The following is a 21642-nucleotide window of genomic DNA, read 5'->3' as shown; positions in this document are numbered from 1 at the left end:
GGCGCTGACGTGCAACTGACAAAGAGGCGGGGTCTGCCCGGGCAGGAGGCGCTGGGCTGCAGAAACTCCGGCTCCGCGTGCGGCTGGCACCTCCGGGAGCCGCTGCGATTTACCAAGTCACAACGAGGAGCGGGTAAGTCTTGAGTCCTTCCTTCCAGCTTCTTGCTCCCCGCGCCCGCGTGTCCTTGTGAGGTCCAACGGCGACTCCCAAAGTTGTGAGGGGTTTAGTGGGTCGCACACCGTCCCCCCCAGTGAACACCCCCAAACCCGGCGCTGGGACTGCGGTGCTCCTGGCGAGCGCAGCGCAGTTCGCCCCTTCAGAATGGCTCGGGCCCCCTGGCTTTGAGCCCAGCTCACTGCAGAGCCCACACCTCCGGTTGTGGCCGGGCTAGGGGCTGGGACAGGAAACCTTTTTGAAGAAGGTTTAAGGAATCAGATGGATTCCCAAATTTATCCTCAGATTAGGATCTGATGGCAACTTTTCCAGCTTGGCAAAATCGCGGCGAAGTTTCCATCGCACTGATAAACCACTGGGGTATAATACTTTCAAATCATGCTACTTGGTCTTCAGGTTTCCTAGTAACAGGAAGTTTTCATTTGAAGTCCTTGAAACAGTGCTCCTACTTGTTCAGGATTGGGGGGGGTGGGAGGCGTTGGAGGGGACGCGTGTGTGTGTAAAGTTCCCTCCAAAATAATCAAGGCTTTATGTCATTCTTATTATCACATGTACTGAAAGGGTTTGAAGATTTAAAAAAAAAAAAAAAATTGTGTACATCTCCAAATTCCTAACTCTGGGGACAGCAGGAAGACAAATTGATCATGATGGCCATGATGGAAACAGTGTCAGACACTATGGGTTTATGGGCTCAGGCTTCATCGAAGAGCTGGTACAGGAACCAGAACATGACCACAGCTGTGGCTGAAGGCTACAGGAAGAGTTCACCGCCGTGGGGTAGTACCACCCGGCTGAGGCTTTGGGTATCGTTCTAACAAGTTTCCGATTTAAGGACAATGGTTGGTTATTGAAACATTTTGACGGTGGGAATCCATGGTCTCTTATGTTTTAAGAGGCTATTTCTGGGAACAGAGTGGAGCCCCTCCTTTTAAAACAGTAGTCACTAGTCCCACACAGCTATTGTGCCCTTATGGGTAACCTGAAGTGAAATATACTCACTGGATTTTGAAAACTTAGTACGAAAATATTGTAAAATACTTCACTAATTTTATGTTGATTACAAGTTGACATGAAAATATTTTTGATGTATGCAATTCAATAAAATATATTATAATTTTAAAAAACAACCAAACAAGAAATAAATTCTGTTCTTTTTGTAAAAGAAAAAAAAAATTTCCCCTAGGAAATGATGTATGGCGGTTAAGGTGGCTGGATCCCATGTGGCTGACCATGCAGTTGGCATCCTGGAGGTGGCTTGAAAAACATGCTGGTCACATGTGCTAGGGTATGCCCAAAATCCTGAGAGGAGAAGGGAAGAGAAGGAATTTCAGAGTGGCTTTCTCATTTTTTCTTTGTTCTGTGTGTGTGCGCACACTCTCTCTCTGTCATTCTCTCTCCTTGGCAAGTGCAAATAATAAAAATGTTTAAATCCCTCCACATGGGGCCAGCAGGTGGTGTGATGGTTAAGGGCGCTGGATTCCCATATGGATGACAGCAATCACAGTCCAGGACCCGGCAGCGTGCTTTCTCATTTTCCTTCTCATTGTCACTCTCTGGTCAAATTAAATAAATAAATAAATCTTTAAAAAAAATCCCTCCACATTGTGACAATTAATTAAAGGGTCATTCATTAACATGAATGTTAAACCCAGGACAAAAGCAATGCTTAAAAGAAGAAAAGCAGCACCATGAAGAAAAACATCTTCCCTTCACATAGTTAAATGTGGCACAGCAAATGGCCACTTGAAAGGATAGAAGGTGGAAAGTGCGATGCACCCCTCCATGTATTCCAGTCATGGAGTTTCCTCATATTCCAAACTTCTGGACATAAGCATGAGTCAGTGGGGCTGTGTCAATATTTAGCAGAAACACCACTGCAGCCATGCTGGTACAGCAAAACGGAAGTCACATCAGAAATATGCTTTGCTTTTCAATGGGGATGAAAGTTAGAAACTTTGGGTCAAATTCTGGAGTTCTTACCATGTCAACACTGTGCTGTTTCCTGTTTTGTTTATGTGTGTGTGTGTGTGTGTGTGTGTGTGTGTGAAAAGATTTTACTGTAGAACTTAAATGATATATTTGCTTAATGTCTAATGGAAACAAACATATTTTATTTGACTGATATTTTGTTTTCCTGGCTTCTGGGCACACAGATGACTGTTGGCCACATAGTCAACAAGCTCCCTCACTGCCATGGGGCTTTCCTTGGCTTTACTCTTTTTTCTTCTTCACAGAATTATTTTATTTAACTTTATTTATTTATATTTTTAAATTTTAACCAGCAAAGGACAGAGTGGGGGGGGAGGGTGAGAAAGCAAGCCTCCAGGTCCAGGACTTGAACTGTAATCAGCCATATGGGAGTCCAGTGCCCCTAACCACCACACCATTTGCTGACCCCAGCCTTGGCTTTAGTCTTCAGCATGTTCTCTCTACTGTGCAAATGGCTGGGTGGCTTTGCAGGGCCACGCTGGCTTTCCACAGAATCTCTACATAGTGGCCCTCACTTAGCAAACACTGCCAACTTGCTAGGTGTCCAGGACTAGAAAAGAGCCTCATCCCTTTTCTCTGCTGCCTTCCCTCGCCACCATCTGTCTATAAAATTTTGTCTTCCTTTAGGATACATCACATTGCCGTGCAGTTACTTGAAATAACTGTCTTCTCTCTTATACTTCAAGGGTTTTTCAGAGCAGAGGGTTTATCTTATTTAGCTTTATATTCCCACTGCCTGATGTCATTTTTCACACTATAGTTACTGAATTAATATTGAGTAAAGGGCCAGCTCAATAGACAGCTAGGTGGCATAGTGGTTAAGGCAGCTGATACCCACTTGGCTGACTACACAGTTCCAGTCCTGGACTCAGAGGCTTGAGAAGCATACTGGGCATGTAGGCCAGCACCCATACACGCCCAGCATGATTTTCAAGCTGCTGGGTCTGGAATTCAAATGGTAATGTCAGCCATGTGGGATCACCTGCTGGCCCCATAATAAATTATTTCTTGTGTTTGAGTGCAGTACATGATACTTCTATTTCTAAACACCACCTCCTAAACTAGTCAGTTTATAATGTTGGTTATGTTCTACATGACTTAGAATTAACACTTATTGAGGAAATAGACAGTAAATCCCTCCAGAGTAGACATGAAGTCTTATTTCACTCTTTCTTCTCTAGTATCTGTCATGGAGTTAGATTCATCAATACTTGATGATTGGCATGTGCCTCACCTAGAATTCTTTCAAATCCAATGGTGAACACTCAACTCCGACTGAAGCAAAATAGGGGACGTATTGCCTGTGTAACTGAGAAATACAGCATCTGGTCCCAGGACCCTACCACATATGCCAGAGGACTCCTCTGTGCCTTTCATCATTTCTTGTTCTGTGTGTTGGCTTTCTTCTGTTCTAATGAGCACATCTTCCTCCTTACAGCAAGGAGGAAAAAAATGTGGTAGATTTGCATACCAATCCAAATTAACAAAAATTTCTCTCTTCCACTTCCATACATAAATATCAAAGAAGGAACTGTCAATTCAACTAAGGCTGTGTGTCAGCCCTCAGCCAATCATTGTGATCTTGCGAATAGGGAACTGTGATTGGACAAATCTATGTCCCATGCCCACTTCTGTGCCCAGAGGATGAGGCATTCTCTAAATGAAGGAAATGTTTTTCTTTTCTTTTCTTTTTTTTTTTTTTTTTTTTTTTTTTCTGCCTGGGGGAACTGGAGGAGTTGTTTTGTTTTTATATTTTTGTCATAGTGCACATGTGTTTACTAGAGAGATTCAGAGACAAGGAAAGTGAGAAATCAACCTCCTGGGAGGATGGCTATGCCCTAGTCCCTGTTCTCTATTATGCTCTTGAGATTTTAGGACTCACACATACGTACCTGGTGTGTTTTTCAGGCTGCTGGCTCCAGGTCTCTAACCACGGTGGTAGCCATGTAGGATCCAGTGCCTTAATCCCCACACCACCTGCTGGCCCATGGAGGAAATGTTTTAAATAAGAAAAAGGTAAGAAAGGAATATAAGAAAAGCAAAACAACAAATATACTCATCATGAATGTTCTGAAATTTTGAAATAAATAATATTGTATCGGGGCCAGGAGGTGGCATAGTGGTTGAGGCACTGTACTTCCACATGGCTGACTGCAGTTTCCAGTACTGGGCCAGTGACTTGAAACCCACTGAGCATATATGTGTAAGTGTCCAGAATCCCAAGAAGAAAATGTAGGAGAAGGGATTGCATCATGACCATCTTCCCCAGGGGAGGATTTCTCACTTTCCCTCTCTCTGTCTCTTTCTCTCTCTCTGACAAACACACATGCCCTATAGCAAAAATAATTTTTAATTTTAAAAATACTTGATCTGAAAAATGCTCAAGGAGTACCTCAACAAAGAAAATATTGGCATTATATAAAGGTGACTTTTTTATTCTTTGAAAAGATCAGACTTTTGAAACCCCAGAACATTTGAACTATTCTGAGCTATTCTTGGAAACAACTTTCCACTTAATAAAGTATTACAAGTGGTCTTAAAATTCAAACACATTTGGAATGTTTTATGTCAATCAAATTGTTGTACAGAATTTGTTTCTCAGTGAATCTTATAAAGTGCAAATTGGAGATTATTCCTCTAGCAGGAAATTTGGAACTAATAAAAACAAAGAATGATATTATGACCTCATGTTTCCCTTCCCTAAAGTATTACATCAAGTCTGGTGAGGATCTGTGAAGATTGTTAAGAAAAAGATTCTTTTTTGAGGTAAGAAATTTGACAAAAAAATTTTTTAAGTTTATTTCTTCTTTCTGAGAGAGATACAGAGACAGAGAGATAGGCAACTGCAAAATGGTCTTTACTTTGTTTTTTGTTGTTGTTTTTGTTTGTTTTAAGGTTTTTTCCATAGGGGGTGTGCGCCTGCTGGAGAAGAGTGAGACAGAGATAAAGACAGTGAGAAGGAAAGAGAGAAATCACCCCCCAGGGAGATGGCCATGCTGCAGTCCCTTCTCCTCCATTTCCTCCTGGGATTTTGAATACACATGCACACGTGCCTAGTGTGATTTTTAAGCTGCCAGGTCCAGAACTCAACCATAGTCAGCCATGTGGAAGTCCAGTGCCTTAACCACCACACCACCTGCTGGCTCCCCAAAATATTCACTTTGTGATCAACCCCAGTCTTGGGCGACCAAGTCACATACAACACAATCGGCATGCTCAGGGAGGTTCCAGGGTATGATCTCAGGACCTTTCCCATGTGAGTCCAGTTACATTACTGCTGCACCACAACCTGGCCCCTATACAATTATTTTTCATAGTTGAATAGGAGAATATGATATGTGGATAATAAAGCACAACTCAACACCGAACTGGAAATAAACTGCAATTCATGTCTTAATAAGACCAGTTCATTACTCCGCTGGAAAAATGGCACTATGAAAATACTATCTTTTGATCCTTTATGCCACTCTCCAGATTCATGTTACAAGAATATCTATTCTATTCATTGTCTGAATCTCAGAATATATTCTCCCATAAAATCAATTAATGTTTCATATTTCAGTGTCTGAAACCTGAAAGTCTATTAAACATACAACTTCATGTAGTATAATCTTGTATCAGCTACCTCCAACCTCGATTGATAACATGGTTACTCCCAAAAGAATGTATTCCTAATTCTTTTTTTTTTTTAGAGAGAGAGAGATTTTTGCTATAGGCCGCATATGCTCACTGGAGAAAGAGAAAGCGAGGGGGATGCCCACACCACAGTCCCTTCTCCTCTATTCTCCTCTCAGGATTTTAAGCACCCATGCACACACACCCCACGTGAGTTTAAGCTGCTGGGTCTAGGATTCAAATCACGGTCAACTACATGGGAGTCCAGCAACACAACCATTACGCCATCTGCTGGTTTCGAATGCATTCTTAATTCTATTCATTTTTTAAAGAAGTATTTTATTTACCTTTATTTACTTATTTTAATTTGACCAGAGAGGGACAAAGTGAGGGGGGGGAAGGGAAAGTGAGAAAGCAAGCTGCCAGGTCTAGAACTAGAACCACAGTCAGCCATGTGGGAGTCAGCACCCTTAATCACTATGTCACCTGCTGGCTCCCCTATTCTTTTTTTTTTTTTTAGGGCGCATGTGCTCGCCAGAAAGACAAAGAGAGACAAAGAGACAGAAAGCAAGAAATCACCCCACAGGGGGGATGGCCATCCCGCAATCCCTTCTCCTCCATTCTCCTCTCAGGATCTTGGGCATACACACACACATACACACACACACACACACACACACACACACACACGCCCGGCGTGAGTTTAAGTCACCAGATCTGGGACTTGAACTGCAATCAACTACATGGGAGTCCAGCAACATAGTCAGTACGCCAACTGCTGGTCCCAGCCCCCTATTAATTTTTTATTTCAAGTTTTTATTCCATTTATCTTTGAGGGGAGTTGGCTCTCCTCTAAAGGAGAACCTGGAGTCAAAACTTTCTAAAATTAAAGGCAACATCTGACCCTCCTTTGTATTTCATGTAGACACCTAGATCACTGACTAAGACAAAAAAGTAGTAACTGTTCTCATGAGGTGTCAATCTTCCCTGCTAGACTGCAAATTATGAGGGTGGGGCAGGGACCACTTCTTTCCATTCTACTCCTCAGGCTTCTAGTTTAAGGCTCACACAGATTATACTATGAGGTTAAATGTGTAAGTCAGTCACTATCTGAATTTTTATGGTACTTTATCTGCCACTCTAGTCTTTGAGTACATTTTTCATATTGTGCCATCAAAATTAACATCATAAATAGAATAGATTTGAAGATAATTATTTTTATAGGTAGCTGAAGCCATACTCCTTTATAGAATCAATGGAGAACAGAAAAGACATCATAAACCAAGAAGAACTTTGGAAAATGAAGCCTAGGAGAAGTCTAGAAGAAGATTATTTGGTAAAATAATAATAATCAAAATCTAAATATAATTAAAATGTTGTTCTATGTTTCCTAATGTTGTAAAAGTGATTTTCACCCTAGCGTGTTGATATCTGCATTCAGATTTCTGTCACTGAGGAACAATATGGTATATATGAGAGAAAAAGTACCTTAACTGGTTATTAGGGACTTAGCTCAATAACCTTAAATAAATCACTAGAAATCTTGGGTCTTGGGTTATCTATAAAGTAAGGGGGCTAGACCAGATCATCTCCATCTCTCTGTAATTCCTTGTAATGGTCTGTAGTTCTAAGTGGGAAAAAAAAAGTTATAAATACCCATACAGTAATAGTTTTTTGGTAAGCAAACATTTTTTTCATAGGCACTATGGCAGTTTACCAAGATATCATCAAGTAAATTGATGATTCACTGCTTAACCAAATAAATTCACTTTGGATGAGAATCATTTGTCCACTTTGGGTCAACCACAGTATTGAATGTTTCTTGCTGCATTATTTAACTGGAAAAGTGGTAGAAAATTTTGATTCCAAATGCTTACCTTTCTAAAACATCTCAACTGTAGTTTTAACAGAAATTATTCATCTTTACTATTTTTTCTATTAAAATATAATTAAGAAAAAGTAATTAAGAAATTATAAGCACATACTCTATAAAATGGTACATGAAATAACATTTTAGTTTTCAAATTAACTGTCTTACTTGTCTAAATCATGTATTTCTTTTGTCTTAAAGACAAATGAATAACAGAAATTAATGGAGAACACCAGTGTAACTAAGTGCACTTTTGATTATTGCTACAGAGACGGTGCTATCTTCAGCTAACCAACATCCAAAAGCTCTGTTCTGAATAGCCTTATTTACCAAGAAGCACCATGATTGAGTAATAAATAATTAGTTTAAGATAAATCTCATTGTTGTGTTCAATTTTAACATGTTTACTTTCTTTTCTTTGTAGACTAATGACACAAGAGAAATGAGCATGCTGAAAAGACCTGTGGTTTTGAATTTGCACCAGACAGTCCATGTCGATGAATTTGATTGCCCCTCAGAACTTCAGCACAAACAGGAACTTTTTCCAAAATGGCACTTGCCAATGAAAATAGCTGCTATTGTATCATCTCTCACTTTTCTTTATACTCTTTTGAGAGAAATAATTTACCCTTTAGTAACTTCTCACCAACAATATTTTTATAGGATTCCAATCCTGGTCATCAACAAAGTCTTGCCAATGGTTTCCATCACCCTGTTGGCATTGGTTTATTTGCCAGGTGTGATAGCAGCAGTTGTACAACTTCATAATGGAACGAAGTATAAGAAATTTCCACATTGGTTGGATAGGTGGATGATAACAAGAAAGCAATTTGGGCTTCTCAGTTTCTTTTTTGCTCTACTGCATGCAATTTATAGTCTGTCTTATCCAATGAGACGATCCTACAGATATAAGTTGCTAAACTGGGCATACCAACAGGTAGGATGGCAATGTTGACAGTATTACTAAACAAAAACTTTAGTCACCCAAGAAATTAATTTTCTCATAATAATATCAAACCCTGTTGAAATCTGCTTTTCTTTTTTTTTTTTTTTTAATTATACTTTCATTGGTGTTTGGTTGTATAGTTTTGCATTGAGGACTTTTTTTATTGCTGAAAATAGTAAAGTACAACTTTAACAACATGAAAATAATATTTGTTCATGGACATAACCACTTTTTAATCATCTCTCACTTTCACAAGATTACTTTTTTAAAAAAAAGTTATCTATTTAGGGACCAACGGTTGGCGTAATGGCTATGTCACTGGACTCCCATGTAGTCGACTGTGGTTTGAGTCCCGGACCTGGTGGCTTAAACTCACACCAGGCACGCGTGCATGTGTGCCCAAGATCCCAAGAGGAGAATGGAGGAGAAGGGAATGCAGCGTGGCCATCCCCCCGGGGGCTGATTTCTTGCTTTCTGTCTCTCTGTCTCTCTCTGTCTTTCTGGTGAGCACACGTGCCCTATAGCAAAACCTCTCAAAAAAAAAAGTATCTGTTTAATTTATGATAGATCTTATATGCATACTAGGCATTTGGGGGTGGGGGGGTACCCTAATCATTCAATCCCATTTCCTAAGCTCTCCAATTTGGGATTATGGGTGCCTGTACATGTATCCAGCATGTTTTCAGGCCAACCTGGGGATACAAACTTGTGGTTGGCCATGTGGCTCTCAGCATTGCAGTTCAGCTTGCTACTGACTGAACCACCAGGCTGGGCCAAGATGATGATGATCATAATGATTATTTATTCTTTTTTAGATTTTTGCCATAGGGTGCATTGTTCCTGCCAGAGAGAGGGAAAGTAAGAAATAACCTCCCAGGGAAATAGCCACACCACAATCTCTTCTCCACCTAAATTTGGGGTATGCACACACATGCCCAGCATGATTTTCAAGCCAGCAGGTCTGGGACTCGAACCACAGTTGACCATGTGAAAATCCAGTGTGGTAACCACCACACCACCTACTGGGCACCCCCAAGATTATTTTTTAATGTTGATTGTTCTTATCTTCTGCTTATTTACAACACACACATGCATACTACAGTTCTAGCCAAGTAAAATATCAAATAATTATTACCTAATTAATAAAACGTATTTATGTTATATTTAAGGGCAAAAAAGTAATAATTCTATGTCACTTCTCGTAGAGTAATGCCAAAAAGAAAAAGTCACAAAGTCGTGAAAGCTTCCCTCATTATCAGGGCCCCTGCAGTAGATAGAGGGAGTATAGGAGATTCACTTGCGAGAAATGTTTGCTTTCCTTCTTCCCTCTTTTATCCTCTGGTAGGTACAACAAAATAAAGAAGATGCCTGGATTGAACATGATGTCTGGAGAATGGAGATTTATGTGTCTCTGGGAATTATGGGACTTGCAGTACTGGCATTGTTGGCTGTGACGTCTATTCCATCTGTGAGCGACTCTTTGACATGGAGAGAATTTCACTATATTCAGGTAAATTATATATAAAATAGCTCTGGTCCCTCAAAGATGTAAATCTTTTTGTGCTTATAATGCCAAGTACTCAAGAAAACAATTCTTCCTAACATTTGAAACATGCTAGACAGTTTGCTCCCCTAATAACTATAAATGTGCTAGTTTAGGAATCCAATATCCATGACTCATTAGTTCCCCCAAAATAAAAATACTCTTTCATCTATCCACTGGTTGTAGTCATGCCTTTTAAGTTATACAGTATTATACTATGCAGGAAAAAAGTATCTCTCTTCCTTGAAATAAGGGGTTTTATCCACCATATTATAATCTCTTATATTAAAGCTGCTTTTTCTAAGTTACATTTTATGTAGCTTACTCAGTTAAAGTTTCTAAATATTCTAGAAATTTGAAAAAAAAAATCTCAGATTGAAGTTTTTCTCTGAATGGTAGATTGCACTTAAAAAGAATGATGTGCCAGAATTCAGGAGATCTGTATCTGGCAAGATTCAAAGGCTTAAATTTAATTCATTCATAAGCACTGCCAATATTTTTTAAATTACATAACTTTAGCTTTATGGGTGGATACCTTTGGACATTTCCACAAAGAAAGGCCCATTATCCTTTCTGCATGTCCACATACAGACCCCAACAGATACTTTATCAGGTCATCTGATCAAGCTGCACAGTATACCTCTTTCTGTGACTTAGACGTGGCACCATGTTCTCCAAGCACAGTATTTTCTAGTTCTGTAGGTTTAGCCTGATAGTCTCTGGAATCCTTCGTTTCTCATTAAAGAGCTTTCTTTGTACATTGCTCTGCCTGTCACACATGCTGAGCACTACATTTCAGACGGAATTAGGAATTCAAGCACTGCATCCTAATAACTGTGTCCACTCTACTATGTGCACAACCTCTTGCTCATAGTAAGTATAGTATACTTTTGGTCAAATTAATCCTCAATCAATCAGTATTTTTTTAATTACTTAGAAACTTTTCATTTCACACTTAAGAATTGGTTAAACTACAATTTACCATTGAGATTCATTTATGAAAATATAAACTTAGCTATTTGATTGTATTCATTGGAGCTTAAGAGGTTGACTGAATAATTGTGAGGTAGATTCATTCCGGCAGGCTAATGACCATTTCCAGCAGTGTGAATAGAAGTCAAAAGTCATCAAAAAGTGCTATTGTCTAAATGCTGTAAGATTACACAGGTGAACAAGTATTTTTAATCAGGTTTATTTGTATGGTGTCAAGCATTCCAATATAAGCTAAAGTTTCTCATAACATCTTTAGATGTATTTTAGTTAAAACATTGAACTAATCATTGATATTTTTCCATTTTATCAAAATGTTTGATTTTTTTTTAAGAGACATTTTTGCTATTGGGTGAGTGCACTTGCTGGAGAGACAGAGAGAGTCAGAGAAAGAGAGATAGAAAGCGAGAAATCACCCCCCAGGGGGAGAGCCATGCTACAATCCTTTCTCTTCTGTTCTCTCAGGATCTTGGGCATGCATGCACATGCTCCCAGAGTAAGTTTTAAGCCACCAGATCTGGGACTCGAACTGTGGTCCACTACGTGGTGATCTAGCGACGTAACCATTATACCATCTGCTGGCCCCCAAAATGTTTGATGTTTTTAAACATAAGCCAAGTTAATTCTTCAATATTCATTTACCACAGTCAGATTGAATCACATTAATTGCCTTCACAGTTAATAAAGATCACTTAAGTCAAATTGACTTTTGCAGTAATATTCAGTCAACCCACCAGTATTGATTGAGCACCTAAAAGGTGCAAATCAGTGCTGATTCTGCAGGGATCTTATGAGAAAGATACAGTCCCTGATTTTAGATGCCTTTGACAGGTGAAATTTTTAAAAATGCATTAAGAGAAAAAGCACCATAAAATGAATGTTGAAAGAGATAAAGTAGTAGAGAAAGAGAAAACAGGATTGCTGATCACCTGAGATTAAAAGACAGATTGCGAATTTTCTCAATTTAAATTGCCTGGAGACTATAACATTGCCCAAAAGTAAGATGGTGAGGGGGGGACATGTGAAAAGAGTGGAAAGATGTGAATGGACATCGTTGACAAATGTGGTATAGGAAAACAATTATAGATGAAGTAAAGGATTTACAAGCAACAGAACAGATCCAGATAAGGTAGAACAGAATAAATTTATTAAACCTAACTTCACTAAGGTAATTTTGTTTCTCTTTTACAGAGCAAATTAGGAATCGTTTCCCTTCTACTAGGCACAATCCACGCATTGATTTTTGCCTGGAATAAATGGATAGATATAAAGCAATTCATATGGTATACACCTCCAACTTTTATGATAGCTGTTTTCCTTCCCATTGTTGTCCTAATATGTAAAGCCGTACTATTCCTGCCATGCTTGAGGAAGAAGATACTGAAGATTAGACATGGTTGGGAAGACAGTACCAAAATTAATAAAACTGAGATGTCTTCCCAGTTGTAGAACTATTGTTTACACATTTTTGTTCAATATTGATATATTTTATCATAAACATTTCAAATTTGTATTTGTTAATAAAAGAACCACTTGAGAATCTTAATATATCGTTGGTTATAGGTAATGAATTTAAAATATATGTATTTACTTGCAGATTTGATTCAAAGCGTGAATTCAAAGCACACACACACACACACACACACACACACTCCTCTTTAGACCATTTTCTGTTTTATAAAGCATAAGAAAACAATCACATCTGATTTGTCACACTGCATAGCATTACAAGTAATCAAAGGCCTTAAAATACCAGTTCTTGCTACCCATTACACAGATACCACGAGTCATTACAAATATGTTATTTTGAATGTACAACACAGGGATATCAGTGTTTATGATTATTGTTAAAGAATTTTTATTTTTATGTAACCAAATAAGAATTTTCATTTTTATTCATGAAACACCTATTTCAAAAAACAGACCTCATCTACACAAGTAAAGCAACAAAGTCATATCAGATACATATCAAGGCAAAAGAAAACTCAAGATCTCCTGAAAGCAAAGTAAATTCTGTATATTTTCTGCTCAGTTATATCCAACTCAATTTACCTTAATATGAGGGAATTTCAAAAAGTTCATGGAAAAAATAGATTTAAAAGTAAAAATACAGGAACCAACAGATGGCGTGATACTTACATCACTGGTCTCCACATGTTGACCATGTTTCAGGTCCTGGACCCAGTGGCTTAAACTCTCACTGGGTGCACATGCGTGTGTGCCCAAGATCTCAAGAGGGGAATGGACCAGAAAGGATTACAGCATGGCCATCTCCTCTGGTGGGTGATTTCTTGCTTTCTGTCTCTGGCAAGCACACATGCCCTATAGCAAAAATCTCTCTTAAAAAAAAAAAAAAAGTAAAAATACAGCCAGTGAGTGATGTGGTAGTTAACGCTGCTGGATCCTACATGGCTGACTACGCATATTTACTCTTGCACAATTCATATTCTTCTGATGAGGTGCTTTTCAAACTGATGTCTTATCCTTTTAGTATCTCAAATTGGGTCCTTTACAAACAAGTTGTGTAGTCCATTTTTGGATTGCTAACAGAAAAACCTGAGCCTGGATGATTTATAAAGAAAATAGAGGGTTAGGCCCATAGCCCAGCAATTAAGCTCTATGCACTGGCAGTCAGATCCCACATGGCTGACTGTGGTTCAAATCCTAGCCCCACCTCTTGAAAAACACACCAGGCATGTGTGTACATGTATGCCAGATCCTGACAGAAGGGAGAGATGAGAAAGGACTGAGGTATGACCACACCCCACTGGGGAAGTGTTTGCCTTCTCTCTCCATCTGTCCCTCTGGTAAGTACATGTGCCCTCTGGCAATAAAAATAACAAGAGAAAGGGAATCAAGGGGGGGAAAGAAAGAAGCAAAACATTTAAAGGACACAAAAATGGAAAATCATCTGTTGATAACATGAAAAAATATCCCTGCCTGGACTAATATACAGTGTATTTATGCTGGGAAAATACATTTGACATGCTTTAATGATATACAGTGATTGGATATATGAAAATATGTATATAATAAAATAGAGATTTATTTACAAAATTCATGATTCTGGTGGCTAGAAAACCCCTCGTCATCACAAAATGGTGCAAGGCAGAATTTTTGGCAGAGGAGAGCATGGTCTGTATCCATGAGTCTCTCTTCTTCTGGTCTCATTCCTCTTATATACACACCAAAACTCAGACATGGGGGCTCCATTCTAACCATTTTATCACACCAAGGATTAATCTTTCACTTAATAGCTTTATAATACAATCAGGCCCAACACATAAATTTTGGGAAGACATTCAGAATATAGCACAAGTTGGGACCAGCAGATGGTGCAATGGTTACGTAGCTGGACTCCCACATAGTCGACCACAGTTCAAGTCCCAAACCTAATGACTTTAAGCTCACGCTGGACAGGTATGCGTGCACACCCAAGATCCTGAGAGGAGAATAGAGGAGAAGGAATTGTGGTGTGGCCATCCCCCCAGAGGGGTTTATTGCTTTCTGTTTCTCTAGCAAGCTCATATGCCCTACAGCAAAAATCTCTCTCTCAAAAAAAAAAAAAGATTGTATATGTATATATATATATGTGTGTGTGTGTGTGTGTATATATATATATATACACAGTGCAACTTATAACAGTATGAGTTTATTTTGGCACAAATTCATTTTTAATTTATGCATAGTTTTTTCATAATACACATTTTCTATAAACTTTTAGAAGATCCCTGTGCTTTGCCAAAGCATATCGTGACCTAGTTCCATAAAGTGCAAACTATATAACAACTATCAGTACTTGCTCATCCAATTAACCAGCTTTGTACTTCAGAGGTTTCTCATAATTAGCAAAAGTAATCACAAGCATTATCTTGTATACAGGTAAGCTATTATAATGATTAAAGACAATAAAGCTAATGGTAATGATATAAATTAGGCAAAATGATTAGTACATTCCATGAGTGAAGTCTAGTTTTTCTATTTTTTTATCCTATTACAAATGATGATTAGTCATTATTACATGGGGGCAAAGAAGCTTCTTTGGGTATAAATTTAATTCTGTGCACTACTAGAGTTCAGACATAAAGACATGTTTACAGATGGTGACGAAAAGAGTTGAGAGCAGCACAGCTGAAGACAGAGCAGACAATAGTGCCCTTAACAAAATAATTCTCCACAAGAGAGAAAGGATTCTAGAGCTCTGGAACTATAAACTAGATTCTGCGAAGAGATGTAACTATGGGACCAATTGGCAGATCAGGACACGTGTCATCATACCATAATCATTGAGCTCTGACATGTCTGCACGCTCACCTGCATGGCAAAGTGCCGGTATCTCCAATACTGAGAAGGAGAAACTGGGTTCCAGCCTTCCTGGTACCAAGTTATCATAGAAGCTGCATCTTGGGAACAAGAGTTGCCACCTGAAGTAGCAGCTCAGTGAGACGTTCAGGGGCAACAGCTGAGTTCTAGCTTAGTTATTGGAGCTCTGTCTCTGTTAACCATGATAACTATAGGCCTATTCTGAAAACAGAATATACACCTTTGGAACTTCTCAGTAATAGGAGATAGTTTATAAAGGCACAAAGTAAGGCACAAAACATCTAAATTCAATTTTACTCTGATTAGTAAAAACTAAACCATTCACTCTATAGGTTTTCTGCACTTTTTTTTAATGTTCATTGAGCAGTATTGTTATAAGCAAAAGAAAACAATAACAGTTGTCTCATGAAGGGGCCAGCAGATGGTAATTAAAGGAGTGGTGGATCCCACATGGCATAGTTTGAATCCTGGACCTGACTGCTTAAAAAATACTCTGGGCACGTATGTGTGTGTGCCCCAAATCCCAAAAGAATGGAGGAGACTGGATTGTAGCATGGCCATCCCGCACCACCCCCATCCCACCTTACCCCCCCGCCAGGGAAGCATTCTCACTTTCCCTCTGTCTCTGTCTCTGGAGAGCATACACACCTTATAGCAAGAATTAAAACAGAAACAAATACATTGGTCCAACTGGCGATGTAGTGGTTAAGGTAGCTGGATCCCACATGGCCAACTGAATAGTTCGAATCCCAAATCTAGGGGCTTGAAAAACATGCCAGGTACATGTATTTTCATGCCAAAAATCCTAAGAGAATGGAAGAGAAGAGATTGCAGTATGGCCATTCACCCTGCGGAGTGACTTCTCACTTTGTCTCTCTCTTTTTCTCCACAGCAAGTGCACTTGTCCTATAGCAAAAATAAAATTAAAAACAAACAAATGAAAACAAATATTGGGTTGACTCCATGGTTTGGTGGTTAAAGAGGCTGGATCCTACACGGCTAACTCCACAGTTCAACTATCAGATTCAGCAGCTTGAGAAACACATCAGGTGTGGGTTCATGTGCGTGCATACCCATAATCTCAAAAGGAAGGAGAGATGGAGGAGAAAAGATTGTAGTGTGACCATTCCCCAAGGAGGGTGCTTTTGTCCTCCCTCTCTCTGGTGAGCACACACACTCTCAAGAACAAAGGCTATGTTTTGGTATAAGCTTGAATTTCCTTTTATTCACTCTGCTGACTTCTACAGAGCACCTTCCATGTAACAGGCCAGGTTAGACAGAGGATATAGCAAAACACAAATGACCTTGTCCCTACTCTCAATCTTATAGGAAAGACAAATTTTAGTTAAGCAGTGGGTTCTGGATTTAATGATATTAAGGGAAAAAATACCAGTTCTGTTTAAAAGGGCCAAGTCAGGAAGGTGTGAGGTTGATGCAGAAAAAGAGAAACTATGAGCTGGACATTAAGCCAGGAGTCCTTCAGATAGAATGGGATACTAGGGTGTGATGTGATATGTTGGAAGGTCTAGTTCAGAATAGCTGGAACAGCGTATGTGAAGGAAATACCAGATTAGATCAGGACAAAGATCAGTCAGATCACCAAGACCATTATATAACATGAAACTAAGTTTGGACTTTGTCCTTCAGGGAGTGAAGACACTATTGAAAAGCTTTAAACAGGGAATTATAATCAGATTTGCATTTTAGAAAGATCTGCTTGGAGTCTTCGTAAGTTTATGAAAAATGCATATTGTAAAAATAAATATTAATTTCAACACTTTTGTGCAAAAATAAACTTGTACTTTAATTAATTTTCCACATTTTTGAAGGCCTCTTGTATCTATAAACTATTCAGGAGATGGATTTGAAGGACAAAGAGTAAAGGCAAGTTAGAAAACTACAAAAATATATAAGAAAATGACTACAAGATCCCAGGACAGAGACAATAAAGTTCCAAATAAAGGTCATTACAGAGGGGATGGATAAAACAGGACAGTTAATAAAATATAATAGAAAAACAGAATTTCCAAGAGTTCATGATCAATTGAATATGAGGGGTGAGAAAGGGAAAGGTGTTTAGGGTGAGACTTCTAGTATTCCTTTAGCTTACAGGATGACTTAAAGAATGAGACGCTGTCATTTGATACAAAGTGGATGAACGTAGAAGATTTAATTCTAAGCAAAGTAAGTCAGACTATGAAAAATAAACACTGTATGTCCCCACTCAATATATTCATAATGTCAAGGACAGCAGATGGCATAGTGGTTATGTCACTGTTCTCATACATAACCAACCATGGATCGAGTCCCAGGCCCAATGGTTTGAAAATCATGCCAGGCATGTGTGGATGTGTGCCCAAGATCCCAGGAGGAGAATGGAGGAGAGGGGATTACAGTGTGACCATCTCCATGGGGAGGGGGGTAAATTTCTCATTTTCCCTCTCACTGTCTCCCTCTCTCTCTAGTGAGTGCACAAAGCCTATGACCAAAAAGCTCTAAGCTCTCTCTCTATATATATGTGTGTGTGTGTGTGTGTATGATATATATATATAGTAGGGGATACTAGTCACCACAGGAGAGGGAGGTGCATAGCTGGGGGTGGGAGGGGTAGGTGGGAGGGAATTAGGAAGGAAGTACTTGTCAGACATAAGAATGTAAAGTTCTCTGATGGAAAAGATATATATGGTAATATCCTTGATTTGATGGTAATGTAATGCATGTTTTTGAAAAACTATATTATGTGATATGGAGATGTACAATTAAATGTGAAAAAGAATTTTATTTTTGTGATTTCAGATACTCTTTACTGCCTTATAGACTCGTGGAAATATCCTTTATTTTTAACAATTATTATTTTTAATTTATTCTTACTATTTTTAAATTTTTTTTGAAGTTTAGAAATGTTTTCTATTTTATGAAGACATAATTTAAAATATTCACAGCTTATCTATTTCCAAATGTTGGAGTTCCCAGTTGGACTTGAAAATACTTTTAAACAAGTCCTTGGCAACCTCTAAGTTATTCTTTAATAACTTTAAAGAAAAGACTTTAATATCCCTTTGGCCATTCATGGGACCAGAGAGTCAAATAAAACATCACCCTACTATATTTTAATTTGACCAGAGAGAGACAGAGAGAGAGAAAGGGAAAGTAAAGCAAACCACCAGGTCCAGGACTCAAAGCATGGTTGGTCACATGGGAGTCCAGCACCTTAACCACCACGCCATATGCCAGCCCTATGAAACATTTTTAATAGGACCAGCAGATGGTGTAATGGTTATGTTCCTGGACTCCCATGTAGTCGACTGTGGTTCAAGTCCCAGACCAGGCGGCATAATCTCATGCTGGGCGCATGTGTGTGAGTGCCCAAAATCCCAAGAAGAGAATGGAGGAGAAGGGATTGCGGTGTGGCCATCCCAACTGCAGGTGATTTCTTGCTTTCTGTCTGTCTCTGTCTTTTCAGCACATGCACATGCCCTTATAAAAACTCTTTAAAAAAAAAAAAAAAAACCTGTTAATGAACTTTTTAGAATTCTGAGAACAGGTTTTTTTGTTTTGTTTTCAAGTTTTAAACTGCTTCATTGTAAGTGGTCTGAGTATAGGTGTAATGTTTCATATGCTTTCTGAAAGAAATAGAGAGTTTCTTGGGACACCGAAGACGTTTCTCATGTAATCAAACAATAGTTTATACATCTTGATCCTATTTTTTTAACTGTTGTGTTCCTTTGGGGTAAAAATGGCTATGATAACCTCATCAAAAACAGTCTTCAATCTCTTTTGGATTGAACATTCTACATAACAGTGTGCTCCTATTTCTCTTGCTAGCTTCTGTTTTGTTCCACACATATAGGTTTTTCTGTCATATCATTCAGTCTTGTTAAAGGTTTGGGGTCATCTTGGAGATCAGTCTGAGTGCCCTAGCTTGGCTCCCTGAGAGAGAGGGGCCCAGGAATGAAGAAGAATTTTTTTTTTAATGTTTTTTAAGAATTATTTTATCTAACTTTATTTATTTATTTATTCATTTGTTTATTTGAATTTGACTGGAGAGGGACAGAGATTGAGCGGGGGGGTGGGGTGGGGGGAGGAAGCAAGCTGCCAGGTCTGGGGCTCAAACTGTGGTCAGCCATGTGGGAATCCAACACCTTTAATAACGCCACCGGCCTTGAAATTTTTAAATTTTTAATTAATAAAGAATGAAGACATTAAAAGTGACAAAGAAGTCTATAGAAGGAAAAGGTATTTTTTGTTTTTGATTTTTAGATTATTTGCCATAAGGGCACATGCACACAGACAGTGAATGGAAAAGTGAGGAATCACCGCCAGCAGGGGACGGCCATGCTGTAATCCCTTGTCTTCCATTCTCTTCTCTATATTTTGAGTATGCAAGCATACACATCCACTGCGTTTTTCAGACCACCAGGTCCCATCTTGAACAGTGGATTTGGCCACATGGTATCCAGCACCATACCATCTGTTAGCCCGGAAGGAAATTTTTTAAAAATAAAAACAAATATATTGTATGCTGTTTACAATAATCTCAATTGCTAAGAAATGCCATGTGATTATGTAGTTTGTGCATACACAAATATAACTATGAAAGGCATAAGGTTTGAGTAGTAAGGAAGAGATAGAAGATATTTTCTTGCTCCTGTAGAAGGAGGATTTTTAAATGAAATTTCTGATGTAGTTAAGCACAGCTATGGAGGACAGTCACACAGATCATCCTGAAGTAGAAGAACAGCACCTGGAAAATCTTCCAGTGCCTTCTTTCTCTGAGCAGAGCTGTCTTTTCTGGTCAAAATGAGTCTAGCTGGAGTATATTTTCTTTAAACAGTTGTTCAATAGGGATCTTACAATCTTCAGTTAAAAAAGAAAAAAACTGGTAAGATGATGTATACTATTTTTTTTAATTTTTTTAAGACTTATTCATGTATTTAATTCCATTTGTTATTATCATTTTTAAATTTCGACCAGACAGAGACACACACAGAGAGAGAGAGAAAGAGAGAGAGAGAAAGGGAAAGCTAGAAAGCAAGCTGCCAGGTCTGGGACTTGAACTGTGGTTGGCCATGTAGGAATCAGTGCCTTTAACCACCACACCACTTGCCAGCCCCTGATTTTTACTATTTTAATAATGAGTTATATTTAATTTCTTAAGACAATAAAAAGTTGATGATTCTGATGTGATTTTTTAGGCCTTAGATTACATATCTAAGGAAGTCTGTAAGAAATTATGGCCTATTAAGTGTGGGATCGACAATTAAACATACAATTTAATAACAAAAATATGTAATATTCATTGGTAACACTAACTCTAGCATTTTCTTCCAATAAAATAAATAAAATGTAAGTTTTTCCTTTTTTTCTAAAACCTGTCTTCAAAGTAAAAGTATTAGAAAATTTTCAGTTTGTATCTAATAAATTTCGTGCAGTTAATTAGATATCCTTTTTCTTCATGCCAGTTTTTCCAGGTGTTTTCAAAAGTCTGTTTGAAGAGGTAATAAATTATTCAGTCTTTTATTTGTTGAAAATAATCCTGTGCTTGAATAAATCAATAAATCCTTGACTTGTGACACATGACCTGAGACTAAAGTCCAGTACCTGCTTCTTCTCAGCTAATTCCATTTCTTCAGCTGATCTGGGGTCTTCACCTTTACTGCTAGTGAGTATGTTACATTCCCAGAATTATTAACGGATGCCTGCTTTAACTGTGCCAAGAACAAGTTGCCAGTTCCTGCAGCTATGAAATTACTGAACTGGAAGAGACTGATGAGGTCACTTGGGCTCTCTAATGCCTTGCCCAAACACGTGACCCCACTGAAATAAGGCCTCCCTCAGCAAAACTGAAGAGAGAGAAGGGAGGAAAGAAACAAAGGTGCCAACATTATAATATTAGGACCTTGTTAATCTTCTTGAAATCAATATTGCCTCCTGCACTTCAGCTGGGCAAGATCTTCTGAGAGTGAAAGAACAAGAAAGCTAAGCTTGGGTACTGAGGACCATGCCATAGTGATTGGCATGTGCCTAAGTATGTGATCCTGGTAAATGATTTCAAACCTATCTCATCTTGTAAATTGTACTATCACAAAAGGTAAATGTTAGTGGATTTTAAATGGAAATTAAACAGTGGAAAAGTTGAAAGAATGGTTTTTTACTTTTTTTAAATAAAAAGGTTTTTTTTTTTTTGAGCA

The 21642-nt window shown here is 38.5% G+C and overlaps 1 protein-coding gene across 5 annotated transcripts; it reads left to right on the top strand.

The window, feature by feature from the left end:
• Positions 1-43: 43 nt before the first annotated feature.
• On the top strand, positions 44-12668 carry STEAP1 (STEAP family member 1). 5 transcript variants are annotated; one of them, XM_006169002.3, is made up of 6 exons: positions 44-133; positions 4871-4930; positions 7030-7115; positions 8074-8586; positions 9941-10105; positions 12320-12668. In XM_006169002.3, the coding sequence occupies exons 3-6, from the start codon at positions 7035-7037 to the stop codon at positions 12575-12577; spliced, it is 1017 nt and encodes a 338-aa protein (XP_006169064.1). In that variant the 5' UTR covers positions 44-133; positions 4871-4930; positions 7030-7034; the 3' UTR covers positions 12578-12668. The 5 variants fall into 5 exon arrangements, with proteins under 5 accessions (XP_006169064.1, XP_006169062.1, XP_006169063.1 ...); XM_006169000.3 differs by having other exon boundaries at positions 7004-7115; XM_014584371.2 differs by lacking the exon at positions 44-133 and adding an exon at positions 4143-4180 and having other exon boundaries at positions 7004-7115.
• The last annotated feature ends 8974 nt before the right edge of the window (positions 12669-21642 follow it).

This window comes from Tupaia chinensis, unplaced genomic scaffold (assembly GCF_000334495.1).
Source record: "Tupaia chinensis unplaced genomic scaffold, TupChi_1.0 Scaffold146650_1, whole genome shotgun sequence".
Lineage (NCBI taxonomy): Eukaryota > Metazoa > Chordata > Mammalia > Scandentia > Tupaiidae > Tupaia > Tupaia belangeri.
The sequence above is the reverse complement of the archived record's forward strand: the minus strand, read 5'-3'. Positions and strand labels throughout refer to the sequence as shown.